Source organism: Rhamphochromis sp. 'chilingali' (genome assembly GCF_963969265.1).
Source record: "Rhamphochromis sp. 'chilingali' genome assembly, chromosome: 8".
NCBI lineage: Eukaryota > Metazoa > Chordata > Actinopteri > Cichliformes > Cichlidae > Rhamphochromis > Rhamphochromis sp. 'chilingali'.
The window spans coordinates 1,584,674-1,604,562 of record NC_137935.1 but is presented as its reverse complement, the minus strand read 5'-3'; the positions used below and the strand labels follow the sequence as shown (position 1 = coordinate 1,604,562).

Sequence of the window (19,889 nt, the reverse complement as noted above, 5' to 3'; positions counted from 1 at the left end):
CTCATGAACTCAGCTTCTCCAAACCTGCCTCCTTATGGACTCGACTACTTCCCTGTGATTCCCGGCAGAGACTACGGTCACTCCGACTATGATGATTACTCTCCAGCAGAGGGCAGCAGGTCAGGCTTCAGAGGGAGCCTGCCAGATGAAACGTATCGTAGGCCTGAGTACAGGTGAGACCAAACTCATGGCTGTCGCTGTTCTAATAATCATCAGGTTACGTTAACAGATGTTTGTGTGTCACAGCACTGGTTACTACTCCGAGGGAGACTACGGGCCTCCTGACAGCTCCCAGTCCAGACCGCCTCCCTTCCGCATTCCTCCGGACCCACGAGCTGACATTGGGCTTGGAGTCGTGCCTCATCCACCATCCAGGCCCGACAGTCCTCCTCTCAGCCTGGCCCCGCTGCCTGGAGGGCGCTACGAGGAGACAGAGGAGGAAGGGGAGGACAGGGCGTGGAGGCCGGGGCCGCCCTTCCCTTCTTTCACCGACAGGAGCGGAGGAGGAGGGGTACCGAGGAGGCTGTATGAGAGTGAGTCCAGAAACAAAACTTTTATTTAAAATGCAAAGAAAAATATAAAAACGTGTGAACATAAAGCGCTGCTTCAGTGCTGAGGCCAAAGGTCGAGGTGGACCGGGTCAGGCCAGGTGAGCAGCAGGTGAACTAGCTGAAACTACCAACACAGTGAAGCCTGCTTTCTCCTTCTCTCATCTCTCAGGGCGTTACGAGTCATACGCCAGCCTGAGCACAGCTGAGGATTGTGGGATCCTGCACGGCTGTGAGAACGGCAGGTGCATTCGTGTTGCAGAGGGTTACACCTGCGACTGTTACCAAGGATACGAGCTGGACATGACCACTATGACCTGCATAGGTAAGGCTGCAGAGGAGAGCACAGATCGCTATGAGACAGCAAAGAAGAAGATAAACTGTTAAAGCCTCAATCACAGACGCCCAGAGACCCGATTCACATTTCCCCCTAGCAACCAGCAGTTGCCAGGCAGTCGTCCTTTGCTGTGTGACCAGGGCTTGATGAATCACATTTATATGTTAGATTTCCAGTACTGAATTACTGATTGTGTGTGTGTGTGTTTGCAGATGTAAATGAGTGTGAGGACAGCGTCAGGATTGAGTACCCGTGCGTGAACGCTCGCTGCGTGAACACCGACGGCTCGTACCGCTGCGTCTGCAGGAGAGGATACGTCATGTCTCGCAGACCGAACCACTGCGTGGCTGCTTAGAACAGAGTGCGCTGGACTGGGATCTGTAGGCCAGCGCAGACTGGCTCAGGCTTTTTTATTCTCCAGATTAGATAAACTAGACTTGACCAGGCGAGAATAGACTGGACACTAAAAGACTCTAGATTGCACTAAACTGGGCAAAGCTAGACTGGGTTAGCCTGAACAACACAGGGCGACGTCTGATTAGAGAGCAACTCATCATCCTGGTTTAGCCTGAACACACTTCACTAATGCCTCCACAATCCAGACCTGAATACACCCTCCATTTGTTCACCTCACCTGTGTTGCAGGTGGATTGTGTTTGTTTTTCTTTAACTGGGCAGGTAGTTATCAGACACATGGTAGTTTGGTTGGACCTGAGTGGTGATAAAAGCAACGATAAATCAGTGTGTCTGTTAGAGCCCAGTGTGGTTGCTGTAAAACACCTGGTTGCCTCAAATTGTGTGTAATTCAGTCAGAGTTCATACATAAACATAAACCTGAGCAGATCAACGTGTCATTGTCTCAAACCCCCGTAGGAAGCCAGGACTATCCTTGGATGGCCCCATGGATGAGTATTCTTATTATACTGCAGTATTTACTCCATTTGGACACGCATCTGTTTCATCACCTTGTGTGTGTGGAGTGCACAGGACACGGAAAATTCAGTGACACATAGCAAGCAAATATCACCTAATATTATAATAACTTTATAAAGCCTAAAAACACGAGGGCGAAAAATGTTTCAGGTTTAGAAACTCTGTTTTAGGGAACAAAAGGTTTGGCCTAAAAGGGACCCATCATCATCATCATCATCATCATTATTGTTATTATCACTTTCATCTACATTTTTATTCCTGGACTCCACTAGAGTAGCTTTACATGACACACAGTGGCACATTAATCTTCCTCTAATCGGCACGAGCCGATTTTGTTTCTGTCTCTTTAAGGCCCCCCTCCCTATGAGCCCACATTCTTCTGATTGGCCAGCTTCTGGAAGCCTGTTGGGAAGCAGCTCCCAGTGATTCTGGCTTGTACTTCCTTTATTCTGTTAGCTGACTCACTGTCGAAGCTTTTGTTTCCCTCTAACTCGTCACAGGAAACACAATTCGTCTTCTTTAACATTCAGATGTTTGTAGCTGATGTATGACTCGGTGGTGCAGTCCACTCCACAGTCCTCTAAAGAGTGTGGGAGTTGAATGTTCCAATCAGACTAAAGAGTTTATTAAAGTTTGTAAAGTTAACGACTCGTACCTCCTTGAAGCGTTGTGCCCAGTCTGACCCAGTCTAGCCCTGTTTGACCCCGTTTCATTTAAAGCACTACACAAGGAACCAAGCTGCACCCAAAGCCCACCAATACACTCACTGGTCACTTTATTAGGTACACCTCTGCGGTAACAGGTTGGACGCCCTTTTTCCTGTTTTAATTCTTCATGTCTCAACATTCCTGTAAGATTTTGGTTCATATTAACCTGACATCATCATGACATCATCCCAAAGCTGCTGCAGATTTGTCATCTGCATCCATGATGAGAATCTCCCGTTCCACCACATCACAAAGGTGATCCACTGGAATGAGATTTTGGGCTGAAACATTGGTTTCCCTCAATATTTGAGTACAGTGAACTCATCATCATGTTCAAGAAACCAGGCTGAGATAATCTGAGCTTTGTGACACGGTGTGTTATCCTGCTAAAAGCAGCCATCAGAAGATGGGTTGGACATGGTCAGCAACAACACTTAGGTAGGCTGTGGGGTTTAAACGATGCCACCACACCAGCAGCTTCAGAGGTGCTCTTCTTTATGCACGGCACTGTAACAAGCAGCTGTTTGAGTTATCGTTGCCTTCATGTCATCCTCCTCTGACCTCAACAAGTCATTTTCTCCCAGAGAACTGCTGCTCACTGGGTATTTCCTCTTTTTCCGACTGTTCCCTTTAAACACAGAGATGGTTGGTGGGGAAATCTCAGTTACAGCAGTTTCTGAAACACTCAGACCAACAACAACACATCACCTGTCTTACCCATTCTGATGCACAGTTTGAAACTCAGCAGGTCTCCTCGACCACATCTTTGCACACTGGGTTAAGCCGTGTGATTGGCTGATAAGACATTTGAGCTAACAAGCAGTTAAACAGGTGTACCTAATAAAGTGAGAGATGAATGTAGGTTTTCCATGACACACTGTCAGGATGTGGTCATGTACAGCAAAACAAAAGGACTGAAGTTGTCCTGCAGGTGAAGAAATGCTTTATGTATGTTTGCTTTGTTTAACCAGCAGATTTGTGAAGTTCAGATAAGTCTTTACAGACGTAATCGTCAGCTTTATTTATACAGCTAGCTCTGGTGTGCTACAGTAAAAGAAATTAAAGTAGAACGATGTGTTCAATTAAACTGAGATTAAAAAGGAGTCAATGTATTTTACGCATTCATAAAATGACCAGCCTCAGTTCTTACTTACAGTTCTTACTCTTATTAGCATGAGCCTAAATGCGTGTTAGTGCGCAAAGTTAAAGCTAGTACACTCACTATGTGCTACAGTCAAAGCTAGCGTAACCTAAAGTTATGCTAATTAAAGACTTTAAATGTTAGCTATCAAGCACTAGCTAATATTTTGTTCTAAAAGTTACTGCAATATTTAAATTAATATTCAACACACCTAGTAAGCTTACTAATGAGCTATTAGCTTGAAAAATATTAATACATGTGTGCTCATTAGCTATTAGCACACTACTGAATGAAGAAGCAGGGAGTTTTAGTTTGACGCACTGTTCTACTTCAAAATAATTTTCTGTGTAGTCGCAAAAATACTGACGCAACAGTTTTAGAAGACTGCATTTAATTCTTTTAACTGAATATTTGTTTATTTTCTGGCCATGTTTGCTAGCTAGTGATCTGTTAGCTGCAGGATAATAGGCTAGTTTTTTTTTCTCTACTAGATATCCGGTTGTTCAGTGATGACGCGACGAATCCTACTTCCGGGTCTAAAGTAGTCTGCGTTTAATATGGCTTTTGTGTTGTTAACATGTTTAATGTTATGTATTTTCTTCTATTTGATCTCAAAAAGCTCCTAAAACAGTCAGTGATCACTGTTGACCTCCCTCGGCTTTTATTACCGCTAATCATTTATTTAAGCTCAGTTTTTAAAACCTTAGGATGTAACTACAGCCCAGCCCATGCAGCAGTATATGAATGACTAACCTCATATGTGGATGGATTATCTCAGTTGTTCTCCTGGCTGAAGTTTGGTCCTTTTACAGCATCCTGCCATGCGATTACATTTGTTCCTGACCACCGAGAACACTCACGTTAACTTTTATCGAGTGGAAAAAAAAGTTAGCTTGTTTATATTAAGCTAACATAGCTGTGTCGCTAGCGGTCACGTAGCACATCATTATATACCAGGTAGCTCAACTTCAGTAACCCTACAAACGTCACTGCTGTTTAGTTTCCTGTCTTCATTTATGCTGGAAGTGATAACAGAGCTGTACGTTTTAATTTGTTTCCAAAACCCCGCAGTCAGGACATGCTATATTGTATTTAGATAGAAGCTAGCGAGCTAACTCCCTGCTAACTTCTAACTCCGTTAAATGTCATAAATTCCGTTTTCATGGATGCCTGGATGTTAAACTCAATTGTTACACCTGGTAGAGCAGAACGCTGATCATTTTATTAAAGATGAAAGACTTTAGACAGTTTTTCAACTCTCAGTAATGCCACAGTGATCGTTTGATATATGGACCTGCAGCGGAGTTTAGGCCCAGACACGGCTAGTGACGTCAGACTGAACAATCGGATTGATTATTGAAATACCATGACAACGGGTTCACAGTCCCCTAGTTTGTGCCTTTTTAATTGTTGATTTATAGTTTATAGCAACATTTATTAACTTTTGATATGTTAGATGAGATTGAAAAAAACTAACTTGGAACAGAATTTTTTTTTATTTACCAAAGTACTAACATACTGAGTCAGAATTCCCAGAGTTCATTTACTATATTAACCAAAGTAAATATTCTGTCAGCCTTTTAGCAGTGAGTGGACTGTTAACTGTTAGCTCAAGAGCTAATTTATAAGCTAAGCTTCCCAACAGTTTCACAAATGATATTGTTTTGAAATTCAGATATGTACAAAATGTCACAGAAAATCTCCTTTGTGAACAGACATTCCTAACTTTATATATTAGGACAGTTATATGTTCTTTAGTACGGAAGAGGAATAGGGCCACTGTTTAAAAAAAAAAAATGGGCATGTCTTTTTTTTTTCTTTTCTAGAATTCTGAGAAAAAAACTTTTTCATCCGAATAATCTTTAAACTTTAATCTCTTTAAACTTTAATCTCTTTAATCACTTTAATTCTGAGATTAAGTCAGAATTCTGACAAAAAAGAAGTTTTTTCTCGGTTTTTTTCCTCAGATTTCTAGAAAAGAAAAAAACAGGACGTGCTCGTTTTTTTTCCCAGTGTCCCTAATCCTCTTCCGCACATTTCAGACTGTGCATTAAAATATTGGCTTTAATCTGAGCAGGTTTATATCACTGTAAAATTATCTGCTACCTTTTTCTAACTTTTAGATTTCAGTGATCATCTGATTCACAGTCTGATTCTATTTATTTGTCTTCATGTCATCAAATCTCAGGTGCGGCTCCGAACACGTCACATCTGATCGACGCAAATTTGGGTTTTTTTTGTGACAGCGTGATTTTCAAATTGATTTGAATTGGAATTATGTTTTGATAACCTAGAAAGTGACGTTTACAGGCATGTGAAACATTATAGTTAAACCAAACTGTGTCTTTTTAAAAAATGTATTTGTGTGTAAAAATAATACAAAAATCTAGAAACGGTGGTTTCGTGTGATGTTCTGCCTCTAGCCTCGAGTAAACACCTGCCTGCTAATACAGAGTCTCACTAAACTTAACGCACATTAATATCAGCAGATACATTTCAATTTGCCGAGAACTGCTGAGAACGTGGCCAGACTTTAGCTTGAACCTGTTTGTGGGAATACTAGCTGTTTTGCTGACATGTCTGTACTTTTGTGTTTTCCAGAACATGAATAGAAACTTTATGCAGTTTCCACTCCTGAATATACTGGAAGCTGTGCTCACTCATATTGTGTATATAATAATTCACCTGCTCACTGAATAATCTTTATTTTGACCATAATATTTCTGGCCTGTAAGAGAACGTGTTGATTGTGTTTTATTAACCTCTCGATGCAGTTAACGTGTTGAAGCGTAGCATGATGAACTTCCTGTTTCCTGTCTCCAAGTATACCATGCACTGTTCCACGTTTATGCTCACGTGGCACGTTTTGTACATTTTGGTCTCTGATGTTTGTTCACTTGTTAACTTTGCTAATGATTCACACTTTTATCACTGTTTGTATGACATGAAACGAAAATATATTTGCACATGTTTATTGAAACCTGCATCCGTGGTTTTGTTTCCCTTCTTTATAATCTGTAGGACAGGAAGAGCAGCTGGGAGCAAAGGTCGTGTAGCCCCTGACCGGTCACTACGGAGATATAAGCATTTTACACTGGCTGGTTTTTTGCACTTATAAACACTGCAGTATGTTAGCGGGTCACAAATACGCAACAGTGGTGAATCCTTCCAACAGAGAAAAGGAAACGCGTACCGTGAGCTGTATGTGAGGCTGGACATGAAGAAACCTCTATCAGCTGACTAATCAGAGATGGAGCTGGACAGGATGTGCAGCAGGTTAGCGTGATTAGTGTCAGGCAGAGAGGATGTTGGAGCGTGAGGAGATACTGATTTAGAGGGCTTCTCTGTACTTTAGACAGAGAACTCCAGCTTAACTCAGGGATTCCAGCTCAAATTTCCGACCCAGGATTTCCAACTTCATGGAGCGCATGTAACTTCCTGCTTCTGTCCTTGCTGCACTCTGCAGGCTGTTTGAACATCTTCAGTTGTCAGCCTCGCATTGCACACAAACACATGTCAAACAGTGTGTGTGTATTTGATGTCCTCTCGGTGACAGTGGTCATCTGTAAGGAGGATTACGTCTTAAATGTAATGGCATTCTTGTAGACTGAACTCTGATAGGTTGTTAATAAGAGGAGCGGAACCAGCAGCAGTCACTGCTCTGACTGGTCTGCTGCTGGTATCAGTGTCCTCCTCTGCGTTACGTCCTGAGCTCTTTGTTTACACTGTCCACTGTTGGGAAGCTGCATTAGCGTGTTGCTAACAGTTAACCATTGTTGCGGAGTCACCTCAGGTGATGCTCGTGTGCTGGCCGGCTTTAATCCTCCACCTGGCTCCATAACCTTAATGCCTGCACTGTGCGTGTAGATCCAGGCCTGTAAGCCACTTTGTATTATAGGCCAATCTGTCCACACACACTCTCACCTGCAGGCAGTATTAATGGAATTACAGAGGTCCACCCAATACGAGGCTGAAGCCGTGAGCCAGCGGAATATCAGCTTTCAGCCGCAGATCCTCCAGCGCTGGTTACACACCACAGCAGATATCCTGGTTCAGCACACGCTCAGTTAAGCACACACAGCCTGCAGTTAAAAGAAAGTGGAGAATAAAAGCTTCAACTTCTTTAATTCAAGGTTCAACGTAAATAATTTAACACAATATCAAAGATTTTACAGAAAATCAACGCAGAAGAATCAAGACCACAAAAATCTGAGAAACACAGAAAATCTCACACACGTCCACCTGCAGCTCCAACGCCGTCCTGTAGACGGTATAAAAGATGGACGCCATCGCCATGACGTCACCTGCTCGTTTCTGAACGAGGTTCAAAAGCTTGAGGTTGAGAGGTTGAGAGTTCCTGTAGTCTGGCCAATAAAACAGTTGCTGGACAACTGACCAACAGCCCGTCCAGGAACAAATGTAAACTTTTACAAATGACTGCTCAGCCGTGTCTGTACACAGCAAAATCTCCAGTGTTAAATTAACACTAGAGCGTGTCTATATGGGTCCACACCTCTGAGTGTTAAATTAACACTTTTGACAGTGTTATATGTTTAAAAGTAACCTGGTCAGTTTTGAAGATTAACAATGGCTAACACTGAGCAGTGCTGATTTTCTAACACTGGATTATTTCTAACATTTTGAGTTATTTTCCAGTGTTAGAAACTCAGCACTGCTCAGTGTTAGCCATTGTTAATCTTCAAAACTGACCAGGTTACTTTTAAACATATAACACTGTCAAAAGTGTTAATTTAACACTCAGAGGTGTGGACCCATATAGACACGCTCTAGTGTTAATTTAACACTGGAGATTTTGCTGTGATAATCAAACCTCTGTAACTTTGCTTCACTTCAGCAGCATCAGGTCATGTTCACATGCTGAAAGATTTTCTTGTAAAACAAAAGGGTGGCCTATCAAAACAAACGTTTGGGAACCATTGAACCACTTTGCCCGAAGGAGCTGCTCGGTCACGTGGAGAAGTTAAGGGCTGCAGGTTGAACGAAGCTGCTCCACGTTTCCTTGAAGACACCTTTACCTGCTCACATTAACCAAAATAGAGTGTAATAGGATCGAGGCAGAAGCACTGCTGTACGATGGGCTGTGACTGCAGGAGCATGAAGGCTCACGTTAATAAACGAGTCCCGCTGATGGATGCAGTCCTGGAGGCCTGCAGGGTCTGACACGAGGTTGACCCAGATCTGATGGAGGTGAGTGGGTCAGCTGATGCCGCAGGGTTCACTGACAGACCTTTCGGCTCAGATTAGCTCTCTGCACTCCAGGATGATTCACGGCTGTGCATAAAATGCAAACTTCCCGCCTTCGAACAGGCGCTGATGGCAGAAAGACGGCATGAAACACCGGTTTACCCCACGGAGCCCCGCTGTCAGATATAACAATGTCTGTGACGCTGGGTTTAACAAATAACTGCTCAAAGTTTTAAAAACACATTTGGCGCCATCTTCTGTCAGCACGGGACGTGACGTCATGTGATTGGTTGGCTAACATTAGTTTATGTTAGCTAACTAGTGACGGGATCGATAACTCACAGGAAAATAAGGACACTGAAACTAAACAGCAGTGTGAGGGGGCAGTTTAGTGCTGCAGCAGTGAGTTTATTTTAAACCGAGGACATACTGTCTGTAACAGGAAGTGGCTGTTCGCTGTTTGCCCTGCTGCACTCGGACAGGATGATCCAGCTGTTAGCCGCTGTTCTGGGAATCCATCCTACCCGTTGTTTATGCACACAACACGAAATTAAGTGCCAAACCATCCTACTTTTGTGAATTTGACCTACAAGCAGAGATGGGCAGTAATGCGTTACTGTAATCCGATTACTTTTTTAAAAGTAACGAGTAAAGTAAGGAATTACTATTGCAAAAAAAGGTAATTAGATTACTGTTACTTTCCTGTAAGCACGCTGCGTTACTGCGTTACTAAAACCGTGATTTTTTTGCAAGTGTCTCATGACAGTGACGTCAGCGACAGCTGTGTGCAGATCAACAGTGGATCATATATCGAGTGCAGAGAGAGTATGAGCGTGCAGCGTTTAAAGCGTGGAAGTACTGACCTTACTTTGAGTTTGATTCTGTAAAAAGGGACAAAAACATTAGTGTCCGCTGTGCGTGGGAAGAAAACTTCTTTTTACAGCGAAAAAACCCCTAAACTTCAGAGCAAGCATGACGCTGTTTGCTTGCTGCATAAAGTTAAAAGATTAAAACTAATAAAACGAGTTTTAAAAAGAGGCTTTTCCATTTGATTACATTTTGTATGATGGATTATGTAGAAAAAGTAGAATTGGGCTGAAAGATCTATCACTTTATCACCTCTTCAGGTTGTAAATCGTGTTTTTAAAAAAGTAACTAAGAACTAATTACTTTTGAAAATAAGTAATCAGTAAAGTAACGGGATTACTTTTTTGGGGAAGTAATCAGTAATCAGTTACTGATTACTTTTTTCAAGTAACTTGACCAACACTGCTTACAAGCATACTTTAACAACTAAAATTCAGCGGCGAACCATGCTACCTTTGTGAATGTTACCTACAAGCATACTTTAACGGGTAAAATGAAGTGGCAAACCGTCCTGGCTTTAAGAATATAAGCTACAAGCATACTCTGATGGGCAACGTTAAGTGGCAAACCGTCATACCTACTGAAATTTGTGCTGGAATTACTCTGTGACAGCAGAAATGTGCATAAACTACTTACGGTAGGACGTTTTGCCAAAGTAGGATGGTTTGTCAGAACACTGTAATGTTCACGTTTGTAAATGAGGACTTTGGAGGAGAGCCTGTGTGAGCCAGGAGCCTGATTTTTCCCCCCTCTGCGCTATTTTATCTAGTAAAATAATCTCTAAGCAGACAGTTTACACGGTTACAGCCACCACATGCTCAGAGACCCTAGCATGATCAGGAATCCCATCAGCACCTCTGCAGGGAGGAGAACGTTTGGAGACCTTTGTTGTTTCCTCACATCATCTCACTGACTGATTACTGAGTAAAAGTGAAGCCCCGGTGTAAGTGATACATTCGCCTCAAGGTGCTTTACATTGTAAGGTCGACCCTACAATAATACATACAGAGAAAAACCCAACAATCATATGACCCCCTATGAGCAGCACTTTGGTGACAGTGGGAAGGAAAAACTCCCTTTTAACAGGAAGAAACCTCCAGCAGAACCAGGCTCAGGGAGGGGCGGGGCCATCTGCTGTGATTGGTTGGGGTGAGAGAAGGAAGACACAGTCCTGATTTATAAAGTGCTGTACAAACACCAACGTCACAACTAACAGCGTGATTTTCCTGTTGGAGTGCAGCAAACAATCACTTCCTGCTAAAGACAGTGAAGTGGACAGTATGTCCTCGGTTTAACATAAATGATTCTCTGTGGGAAGATTCATATCTGCATGTCAGAGTTTTCCCATAATTCATAGCTGGTGACATCTATGACATGGAGCCAACCACTTCTTCGTGGTGTCATTGGCTCCGTGTCCAACCTCCACCCTGGAGGACCAGGTGCTGATTTTTGTCTGGCCTTTACCTCCACGGGCTGCCCGACCTGGTTAGACCTACCAGAGCATCATCACCCGTCAGCCTCCCACCTCAGTAAGACCCGGGAGAAGACGGAGGTAGAGAGGCACAGACTGAGTGGACACGAAGGCTGAAGCAAACAGGACTCATCCTTTAACTTTCAGCTGTGTGTGAATCATCAGCTGAACCACATCTTCCGACAGACGGGTCTGGTTATGCAGCTCTTATGAAACAGCAGATGTAGGTGAGACTGATCTGAGCTGCCTGAACGTCTGAGTGTAAGATTAGGACACTGTGTGTGTGTGTGTTTACATCACACACCTCGCTGTCAGAAAGTTGCTGCTTCAGCAGCCTCAATCCTCGCCGCTCGGGTCAGCGCCCTGAACACAAAGTGGTTTTCAAGTGTTTCTCGTCCTTCATGTCATCAGTTATTGATGTAAACAAAAAACATGATTCACCACAGGAGAACTTCTACGGTGGATAAAACACTATTTTTTTTATATAAGTTTTGCTCAAACTTAAGAATCTGTGACATCATTATCAGCGTCTGGCCAGATGTTCAGGCAGCTCGAAACAACACGACAAAACAAAAAGTTCTAATCTGGAAATGAAATACATGAAAAGGCTTTAAGTTGCTAAAGCAGGACCGCTGCTCGTTCTCAGCTCCACCCTTCCTTCTGTCTGCCTCAGTGCAGCGCCTCACTTCATCCTCTGTCTGAAACATGCGTCTCTTTAAAGTCCCTAAAACGGCCTCTTCCTTCTGACTGGCCAGCTTCCGGAAGCCCGCAGTGGGGCAAAAACCAGGGTCATAGCTGTACTGATTGTGTTTTGTGATGGCATGAAAGTAGGAAAAGTAGGAACATTTTCAAGGCTCCTGAACGCCTCACGGACCTTCAGGCTTCACGTGCTCTCAGCGTCTCTTTTTATTTTTATTTATTTTTACCGTCATCCAGTTTCACGAATTACAGTATGCTTGTATTTGTGTGTTGCATATTTACAGATGTAGACGCTACAGGGTGACATCAGCAGACCGGAGCTTCGGCCTCCCGTGGCCTACATCTGTCTCTGTCCAAATCAATAGAGATGATTGGTGGAAGAGGAGGAGAAGCTAACTCCCACCACGCCCTCTCAGAGAAGCAATATGCTGATTGGCTGATCCTACAGGCCCCGCCCCCTCACTCCCATCCCTTGCGATGACACAACAAACAGATAAATAACAGTGCAGACTCCTGAAAGCCTCAGATGTCCCTCTGAGACAGTCTCAGCACGTTTGTCCCACTTTTTCGTTGGACATTGAAGTATCATCAGAGACTTTTATTACTCTGGTGTTGGACGCTCCACAGCAGCTTCACGATGGAGCTGAAGGACTTCTGCGTGACGGGCGACCTGCTCAGCCCGCAGCGGTGAGTTCACGGAGCCTCGGCCTGAAACCGTCCTCAGGTCCAGATTCAAACGTTTTAGTGAAGTTAACGCGCTTTTTCTGGATGTGTGACAGTTTTCTTTGCAGCACGTTTTGAGTAGCACAGACAAATAAATCTAAAACGTTTGAAGGTACTTTTGGAAACTCTTTAAAATCTGATGCGAACACTGTGTGGCAGCGTTCCCCAAGTTTAACTCTGTTCTTTGTGCGTCTGAAAAAAACAAAAACAAACGATGCTGCTCTGTTTTTAAAATAACTCCAATTCTGTGCAAATGTGTATGACGTTTGTATATTATGTATGATGAACACGCTGTGCAGACTCACACGGTTTGTGAAATACAACCTCTGTGTTGATGTGAATATGAATAATAAGTTTTCCTGTCCTTGAACGCGACGTTGCAGCGCTGCACTCCCACACAGACTCATGTCCATGTGCACAACATCAATGATGATTTCCACTTTTACAGGCGGAGCTTTCTCTGATCAGAGAAGCACACAGACCAAACCTTATCTGAAAAGACTTGTTTTCATTATCGTAAAACACGATCTGGCATTAACAACGCGACACTTTGTACCGATGAACGCGAACAAACGTCACCTTTGCACGACTACGAGCTCAGATTTAAAGGCTCATTTTCTTGTAAAGCGCCCCCTGCTGGTCATTACACAGAATGCACGTTTAAACTCTTCGCACCAAACTTGTGAAACTTGGAATGCGTTCATGGGAAACCCAAATCTTCTGTTTTTAACCCTGCAGGTCATTAACGGCCTCACTAATGTCAGCAGTCGGCTCGAGATTTTATTTTGTGTTCTGCACATTTTGTCCTGGTTTGTATTTCATGCTCCTCTTTCTTCTTCCTCCTTAGCATCCTGGACTCCTCTTCTCCCTCCTCCTCCCCCAGAGATGAACCTCAATCTCCACCCTCCTTCCTCCACTCCTCCCCCATTGGTCCCGCCTTTCCTCTGGAAGCCACTCCCACTCTCAGCCCTTCACATGCAGAATTCTTCCTCCACAGCCCGGCTTCTTCTTCCTCCTCATCCTCCTCCTCCTCCTCACCGTACAGTCTCCTGTGCCGAGCAGCGGAGCCCGACTCCCCGACAGGATGTAGTTCCAGCGGTGGAAGTAGCGTCTTGGTGTCGGAAGCGTCGCTGTGTTTTTCTGTATCGGACTCGTTTTCAGCGCAGGTGAAGTTTCTGTTTAATCACATTTAAAAACACAAACACTCTTAAAGTCTGAACGTCCCCGGGGTCGAACTGCCAAACTTCAAATTCACGTCCGTATCCAACTGTTCCTGGAAGTTTTCTCTGGTGCCCCAAAAGTCTTAATCCAGACTAGAGTCAGAGCTGAAGGTTGGACTGAGGTACCTGCTGAGCTCACTGACATCCAAATAAAATCCTCGAACGTCACTAAAACTGGAGCTCCGCCTTCATGGAGGTGTGTTAGTACAGAAACCTCACAGCAGTCATGTGATTGGCCATTAAAAAGGCCCCAACACCACTCAAACGCAGCCCCGAGGTCCAGTCCAGGAACAGTTAGCTGAGGTCTGTGGGGACCGTCTTACTGCTCGCCACTGATGATGATGTCGTATATCTGCAGGTCAACTCGATCCTGAGGGGCGACTACATGACCTCGATGGGGGCCGTGGGGCCCAAAAGGCTGTGTCTGGTGTGCGGAGACTTCGCCTCCGGGTATCACTACGGCGTGGCGTCCTGCGAGGCCTGCAAGGCTTTCTTCAAGAGGACCATCCAAGGTGGGAGGAGCACGTTCATCATCTCCTGTATAAAGAAATAAAAACATGAGGATGAGGACGGCTGATGATATATTTATAAAATATAATTCTTACTGTTACTAGTGTAAACGATGCTGGTCGTTTATGACATCAGGCTGTTGAGTGTAAATGTGTCCAAACAGCAGCCAAATTACGCTTTTTGCACGTCTCCTGTGTGAAACCTCCAAATAGGTTTTTAACGGCACCCTTTAGAATAACGTGGTTACAAAGGACATCCTGTGAAGATCGACCCGCGATGTGAAACTGCCTTACAAAAAACACTAAAAAGGACAAACAGGGAATCCAAGTCATCAGTAGAGTCATAAATAAATAGACGCTCAGCTGGTTTCTATTAAATATCAAAGGTCTTACAGTCTGTGTGATTCATTAGCCGATCAATACAGCAGCGCTCGCTGTATCGATTAGTGTGAGAAGCCGTCGTCTCTCACATCAGCTGCTTGTTTCTCATTCCGGGCGATCGATTGGTCACGCCCGATCACTTCACTTATTGATCTGTGCAGAGAGGTCAAAGGGAGGCCACGAAGAAACTCACAGCAGAGGGTTTTAATATTACAGGGCACGATGATCCACGTTATTGATCCACGATGAGAGTTTGGGTTCATTTCTGATCACAGTCTGAGAGACTCTCACAAAGATCCTGCATTACTGCAGAGCTGTGACCACAGAATATAAAGCACCCTACAAACTGACCACTGCATTTGCAAATATGTGATGTCTCGATAAACCGAGCAGATATTTGAAGTTTACACAGCTACTGAAAATATGTTAAACGTTTATTTTGAGACACAGAAAGATTAATAAGAGTAATATTAAAACTTAGTAGCGGCCGCCATTGTTGGAAACTGGAATTGGCTGGGCCGCGCTATGAATTCTGGGATATGGTGGGCCACGAAGGACACACCCGTCCCATCCTTCAAATTCGGGGAAATGAAGGACGCATTTGAAGGAGTCGATGAATTGGGACAGCCTTCGTCGCCTGGCTGTGACGTAATCGGCCTTCAAATGCGGCCTCCGAAGTATGCAGCCTACGTTTTGGGACACAGCTACTGACACTCCTGCTTTTATTTCCTGTTGTGGTTACCTAGGTAACATCGAGTACAGCTGCCCGGTGATGAACGAGTGCGAGATCACGAAGCGGAGGAGGAAAGCCTGTCAGGCCTGCCGCTTCCAGAAATGTCTGCAGGCCGGGATGATGAGGGAGGGTACGTTACACCAAACGACCGTTAAGAGCTGGCAGGAAGTAGAACTACGTGTGTGTGAAACGCCTCTGCGTGTTGCAGGTGTCCGTCTGGACCGCGTCAGAGGGGGGCGCCAGAAGTACAAGAGGCGGGTGGAGACGGGACTGAGTTTATGCAGCAAAGCCCCGTACAGCCACCCGAGCAGCAGCAGCAGTGAGTTCACCTTCGCTCCCTCTGAAGGCTTTCAGGTCAAACTACTCGTCCACGCCGTTTATCATCCACTTCCTGTCTTTTAGGGAACAAGGTCATTTCCCACCTGCTGCTCACAGAGCCCGCCCCTTTAGCTGCCAATCAGGACGATTCGACCAATGACAGCAGCTTGCGGATCCTGCTGATCCTGTGTGACCTCCTGAACCGGGAGCTGCTGCTTCTGATTGGCTGGGCAAAACAGATTCCAGGTACACGCTCGAGACCACCAAACAGGTCCCCAATCAAGACCACACCCACCCTCAACCTCCACCTGGTCCCCAATCCAGACCACACCCACCCTTAACCTTTACTTGGTTATCCAGAGCACTGGAACATTATGTATAAACACAGGTAATATAATAATAATAATTATTATTATTTGTCATTTATTACTCTGCCCCGCCCACTCCCAGGCTTCTCCGGACTCTCATTGGTCGATCAGATGTCGCTTCTGCAGAGCGGCTGGATGGAGGCGCTGCTGGTGGGTGTGGCCTGGCGCTCTCAGGGCGCAGGGGGGGACGAGCTCGTGTTTGCCGGGAATCTGTGTCTGGACGAAGCTCAGTGTCGAGCCACGGGATTGGCTGACCTGTACGAGGCGCTGCGTCACCTGATAGCGAAATACAGAGCGATGAAGCTGAGCCCTGAGGAGGTGGTGACCCTGAAGGCCATGGCACTTGCCAACTCTGGTAAGAACAAGCCATTAGCACCACTGCCTGTAACTATGGGTGGGTTTTTATAATCGATTCATCGATTAAAATCGATTCTGGCTTGGATAACGTAAAATCGATTCATTAAAATCCTGAATCGATTTTTTAATATAAATTTATTTTGTCCGAAATGCCAGAATCTCTGGTGACATCTCACAAAATTTCAAGAACCACCAAACAGTAAATGAGAGCAGGTACAGGGATTCTGCACATAGACTTAAACACACAGCGCGACCCGCGGATCAGAATCAGTTAGATGTCGCCTTTCTCACAGTCGGGGCTGAAAGCCGACAGCTCGCTGATCCGGGTCCGCGCTTTGTGTTCACGCCCTTTATGCGCTGATTCTAAAGCTGTTAGTTTGATCTCTCTCCAAACAATATTGACCGAACCAGCAGCAAAAGAAGATCCAAACGCTTCACATAAACATCGTCATGAATTCACTCTTTTACTGTTTTGCTTCCATTGCGATGCGCAGCTCTCTCTCTCTCTCTCCCTCCCCCCCCCCCCCCCCCCCCTCTCTCTCTCTCTCTCGAACAGTTTCGCTTTCTTCATTATTCGCTTGCTTGTTACGCACAAGTCTACTGTTGTTTACAGCGCTGTCGGCCGCTGTTTTTTTCCCTTTTACATTCTTCCGAAAAGAAAACCTCATTTCTGCTGTTCAATACTGAACAAATTTAAACTTTTTAATATTATTCAAAATGCAAAATGCTTAGCCGTGTGTCTAATAAAACCGCTGTAACGTCAGAGGTAACGTTCATTAATTAATGGTTTTCTTTCGTTTTTGATGTACTGCAGAATATTTTTATAAAATCCCAGGCCAGGAAAATCACCTTCACGTTTTTCTGTGTTTTATCTTCAGCTACTTTGACACAAAGGCATCTGCTGTGATGCTCACACCTTGGATAAAGTCTTGCGAGTGTCAGCTTCCTTTTTATAGATACAAAAATATGTAAATGTTCTGATCTGAATTATACTTCTGACTGTCAAAATTTCCCAGATTTAAATCGAATCGAATCGAATCGAATTAAATCGAATCGTGGATCGAATCGATTTGGGACCTTGTGAATCGGAATTGAATCAATTCTAGAAATCAGTGACGATACCCAGCCCTACCTGTAACCACAGTAGGACAGTACTGTGTCAGGGCAGAACAGGCCTGTAGGGGGCGATGTTTCCCTGCAGTTTTATAGGAGAAACAAATAATCTCGTTTTAATCTCGTCCTGATGGAGTAACCTGCTTATGCTCAGTGTTTAGGAGACACATTCTTCATGGTTTCTGTTTGACTCAAAGCGTTATGGCTGCACATGAACTCAGATATTAACACTTCCTGGCTGTCTGAGTTTCAAAATAAGAGCCTGAGATGAATGATGATTAAGTTAAACAACTCGTCTGCATCTCACAGGACAGTACTGTGGTATAAATGATGCAGGAATTCCAGCACTCTCATGTTTTACAGCTTTTACAGTTTTACACACACACACACACACACACACACACACACACCTGATCAATATGGCTGCTGTGTATCTGTGAGCGGGACAGCTGAGGAGCTCCAGCATGAACTCAGATATTGATTTTACCACAATAACCACTCCACTCATTGATCTTAGAGGAGTGGTTATTGATATTGATCAGACTCTGGGAGCTGAAACAGCAGTATTGATTAATCCCAGACTTGAATTAGTTTTGTGGCTCTCACTCTGTCGCAGTTCAGTGGTCAGCAGAGCGTTTAGTGGCGGCGCTGGAGGCTGCAGGCGAGGAGCAGCCGATCAATAACACTGAAGTCTGCTCAGACTCTCACTGTCTCAGCCTCAGATCAATAAACAGACTGGCAGACAGGCCTGTGGCTGCACAGCCGTCCTAAACCTGCAGATGCTCAGGCTCAGACGTGCAGACACACTCACAGCTTCTGATCAGTCGATCAGGGGAAACATATTGAGCTGATTAACAAGCAGCACCCAAACGTTCCGGTCTGTGATTTAGAGACGTGAACAGGACCCAGTCTTTAAAAACTAAAGCAGTCTGACACTGCACACGTCCTCCACCATCGGATGTCCAGTTTCATGCAAACTCATCCGTAACCAGTTCAGTTTTCCTGCTAACACAAAACCAACCAATCACATGACCTCACATGATGTAGGTGAGAGACTTTTGGAGCCAGTAGTGACCATATTTAGACCAGAGCCTCAAGTGGCCATGAGAGGAACTGCACTTTGTGTTTGTAGCAGAGTGTTTTGGTCGTTTGTCCTGATACAGCTGAGCATGCTGGGTGTAATGAGTGAGGAAGCATTCTAACCTGCGTCTGTCCGTCTGTCAGACGCCGACCCGGTGGACTGCCCGGACTCGGTGCAGAGGTTTCAGGACGGGCTCCACGAGGCGCTGCAGGACTACGAGTCGTCCCGCCGGGAGCAGCACCGAGCAGGACGGCTGCTCATGACCCTCCCCCTGCTACGACAGACCGCCGACCGAGCCGTGCAGGCTTTCCTGCGGCTGCACCGCCACCGCCACGTCCCCATCCACAAACTGCTGCTGGAGATGCTCGACGCCAAGGCCTGACCGCGTCCTGTCGGCCATTTATCGGGGAGACTGTAAAATGACCCAATGCACTTGACTTTTAGCTTTCAGAGAAGTTATATTTTTGTATCATGATGTTTGTTTTTTGGCAGAAATGAGCTTCCGTATTTTTTGTTTATGGGACCGTTCCTGCTCAGTAAAGCTCATTTCTGCTCAAAGATCCAGCGTTACAGCTTTTCATCAGAAAACATTAAAGTGGAACCGTTCTACTCATTTGCAGCGTGGGTTCTGCTAGGGCAGCTTTGCATGAGTCACAGTTCAGAATAACCCTTCTTTGTCTGATACTGGGCCTCTGTCTCAAACAAGCTACTCCCTGTTTAAGGGCTACCGTCCTACTTAAATGTTTGAACGGCGAGTGGGCGGGGCCTTTATGTCTGAGATGACTACAGTAGGGATATCCTCTGTGACATCACAGACCAACATCAGAAAAAAAAAAAGTTTGAAACAGAGTGTTCGTCTCACTGAAGTCGTTATTAGAAACTTGGCTCATGTTTATTATGAACAGGAAAGCAGAACAGAGCCACTTTAACCAATCAGCAAACACTTCTTTAAGCTCCGCCTCCTGTAGGAAAAGGTGGGCATATCTAGAGTCAGATTTAAATTTATTTTTATAAACTAAAATATTTTTGTGTGATATCCATTTTTCCACGATGATGCGATCAAACTGCGATGCTGAGTCGTCGTTTAAATGGCTGTGGATGTTTACTGTGTCAGAGCTGTTTGTTATAACAATAAATTAAAGCTTTTGGAATAAAATCAGGTGCTCATCTTTTATCTT

General features: G+C 44.6%; 2 protein-coding genes across 8 annotated transcripts in view; both read left to right on the top strand.

Moving 5' to 3' along the window:
* Positions 1–6,627, top strand: part of ltbp4 (latent transforming growth factor beta binding protein 4) — a 70,079-nt gene extending 63,452 nt beyond the window's left edge. For all 7 annotated transcript variants that reach the window (XM_080888308.1, XM_080888307.1, XM_080888306.1 and 4 more), the window contains 4 exons: positions 14–173; positions 247–533; positions 721–873; positions 1,098–6,627. In XM_080888308.1, coding sequence (XP_080744434.1) covers positions 14–173; positions 247–533; positions 721–873; positions 1,098–1,240 — 743 coding nt within the window. In that variant the 3' untranslated portion in view covers positions 1,241–6,627. The remainder of the gene's footprint in view (positions 1–13; positions 174–246; positions 534–720; positions 874–1,097) is intronic.
* Positions 6,628–12,419: 5,792 nt separating this feature from the next.
* On the top strand, positions 12,420–19,852 carry esrrd (estrogen-related receptor delta). Its single transcript, XM_080889469.1, is given in 8 exon segments — positions 12,420–12,595; positions 13,479–13,797; positions 14,210–14,363; positions 15,488–15,604; positions 15,683–15,844; positions 15,847–16,038; positions 16,243–16,515; positions 18,855–19,852. Coding segments are annotated over 8 exon segments (1,506 nt in total). The 5' UTR covers positions 12,420–12,545; the 3' UTR covers positions 19,094–19,852.
* The last annotated feature ends 37 nt before the right edge of the window (positions 19,853–19,889 follow it).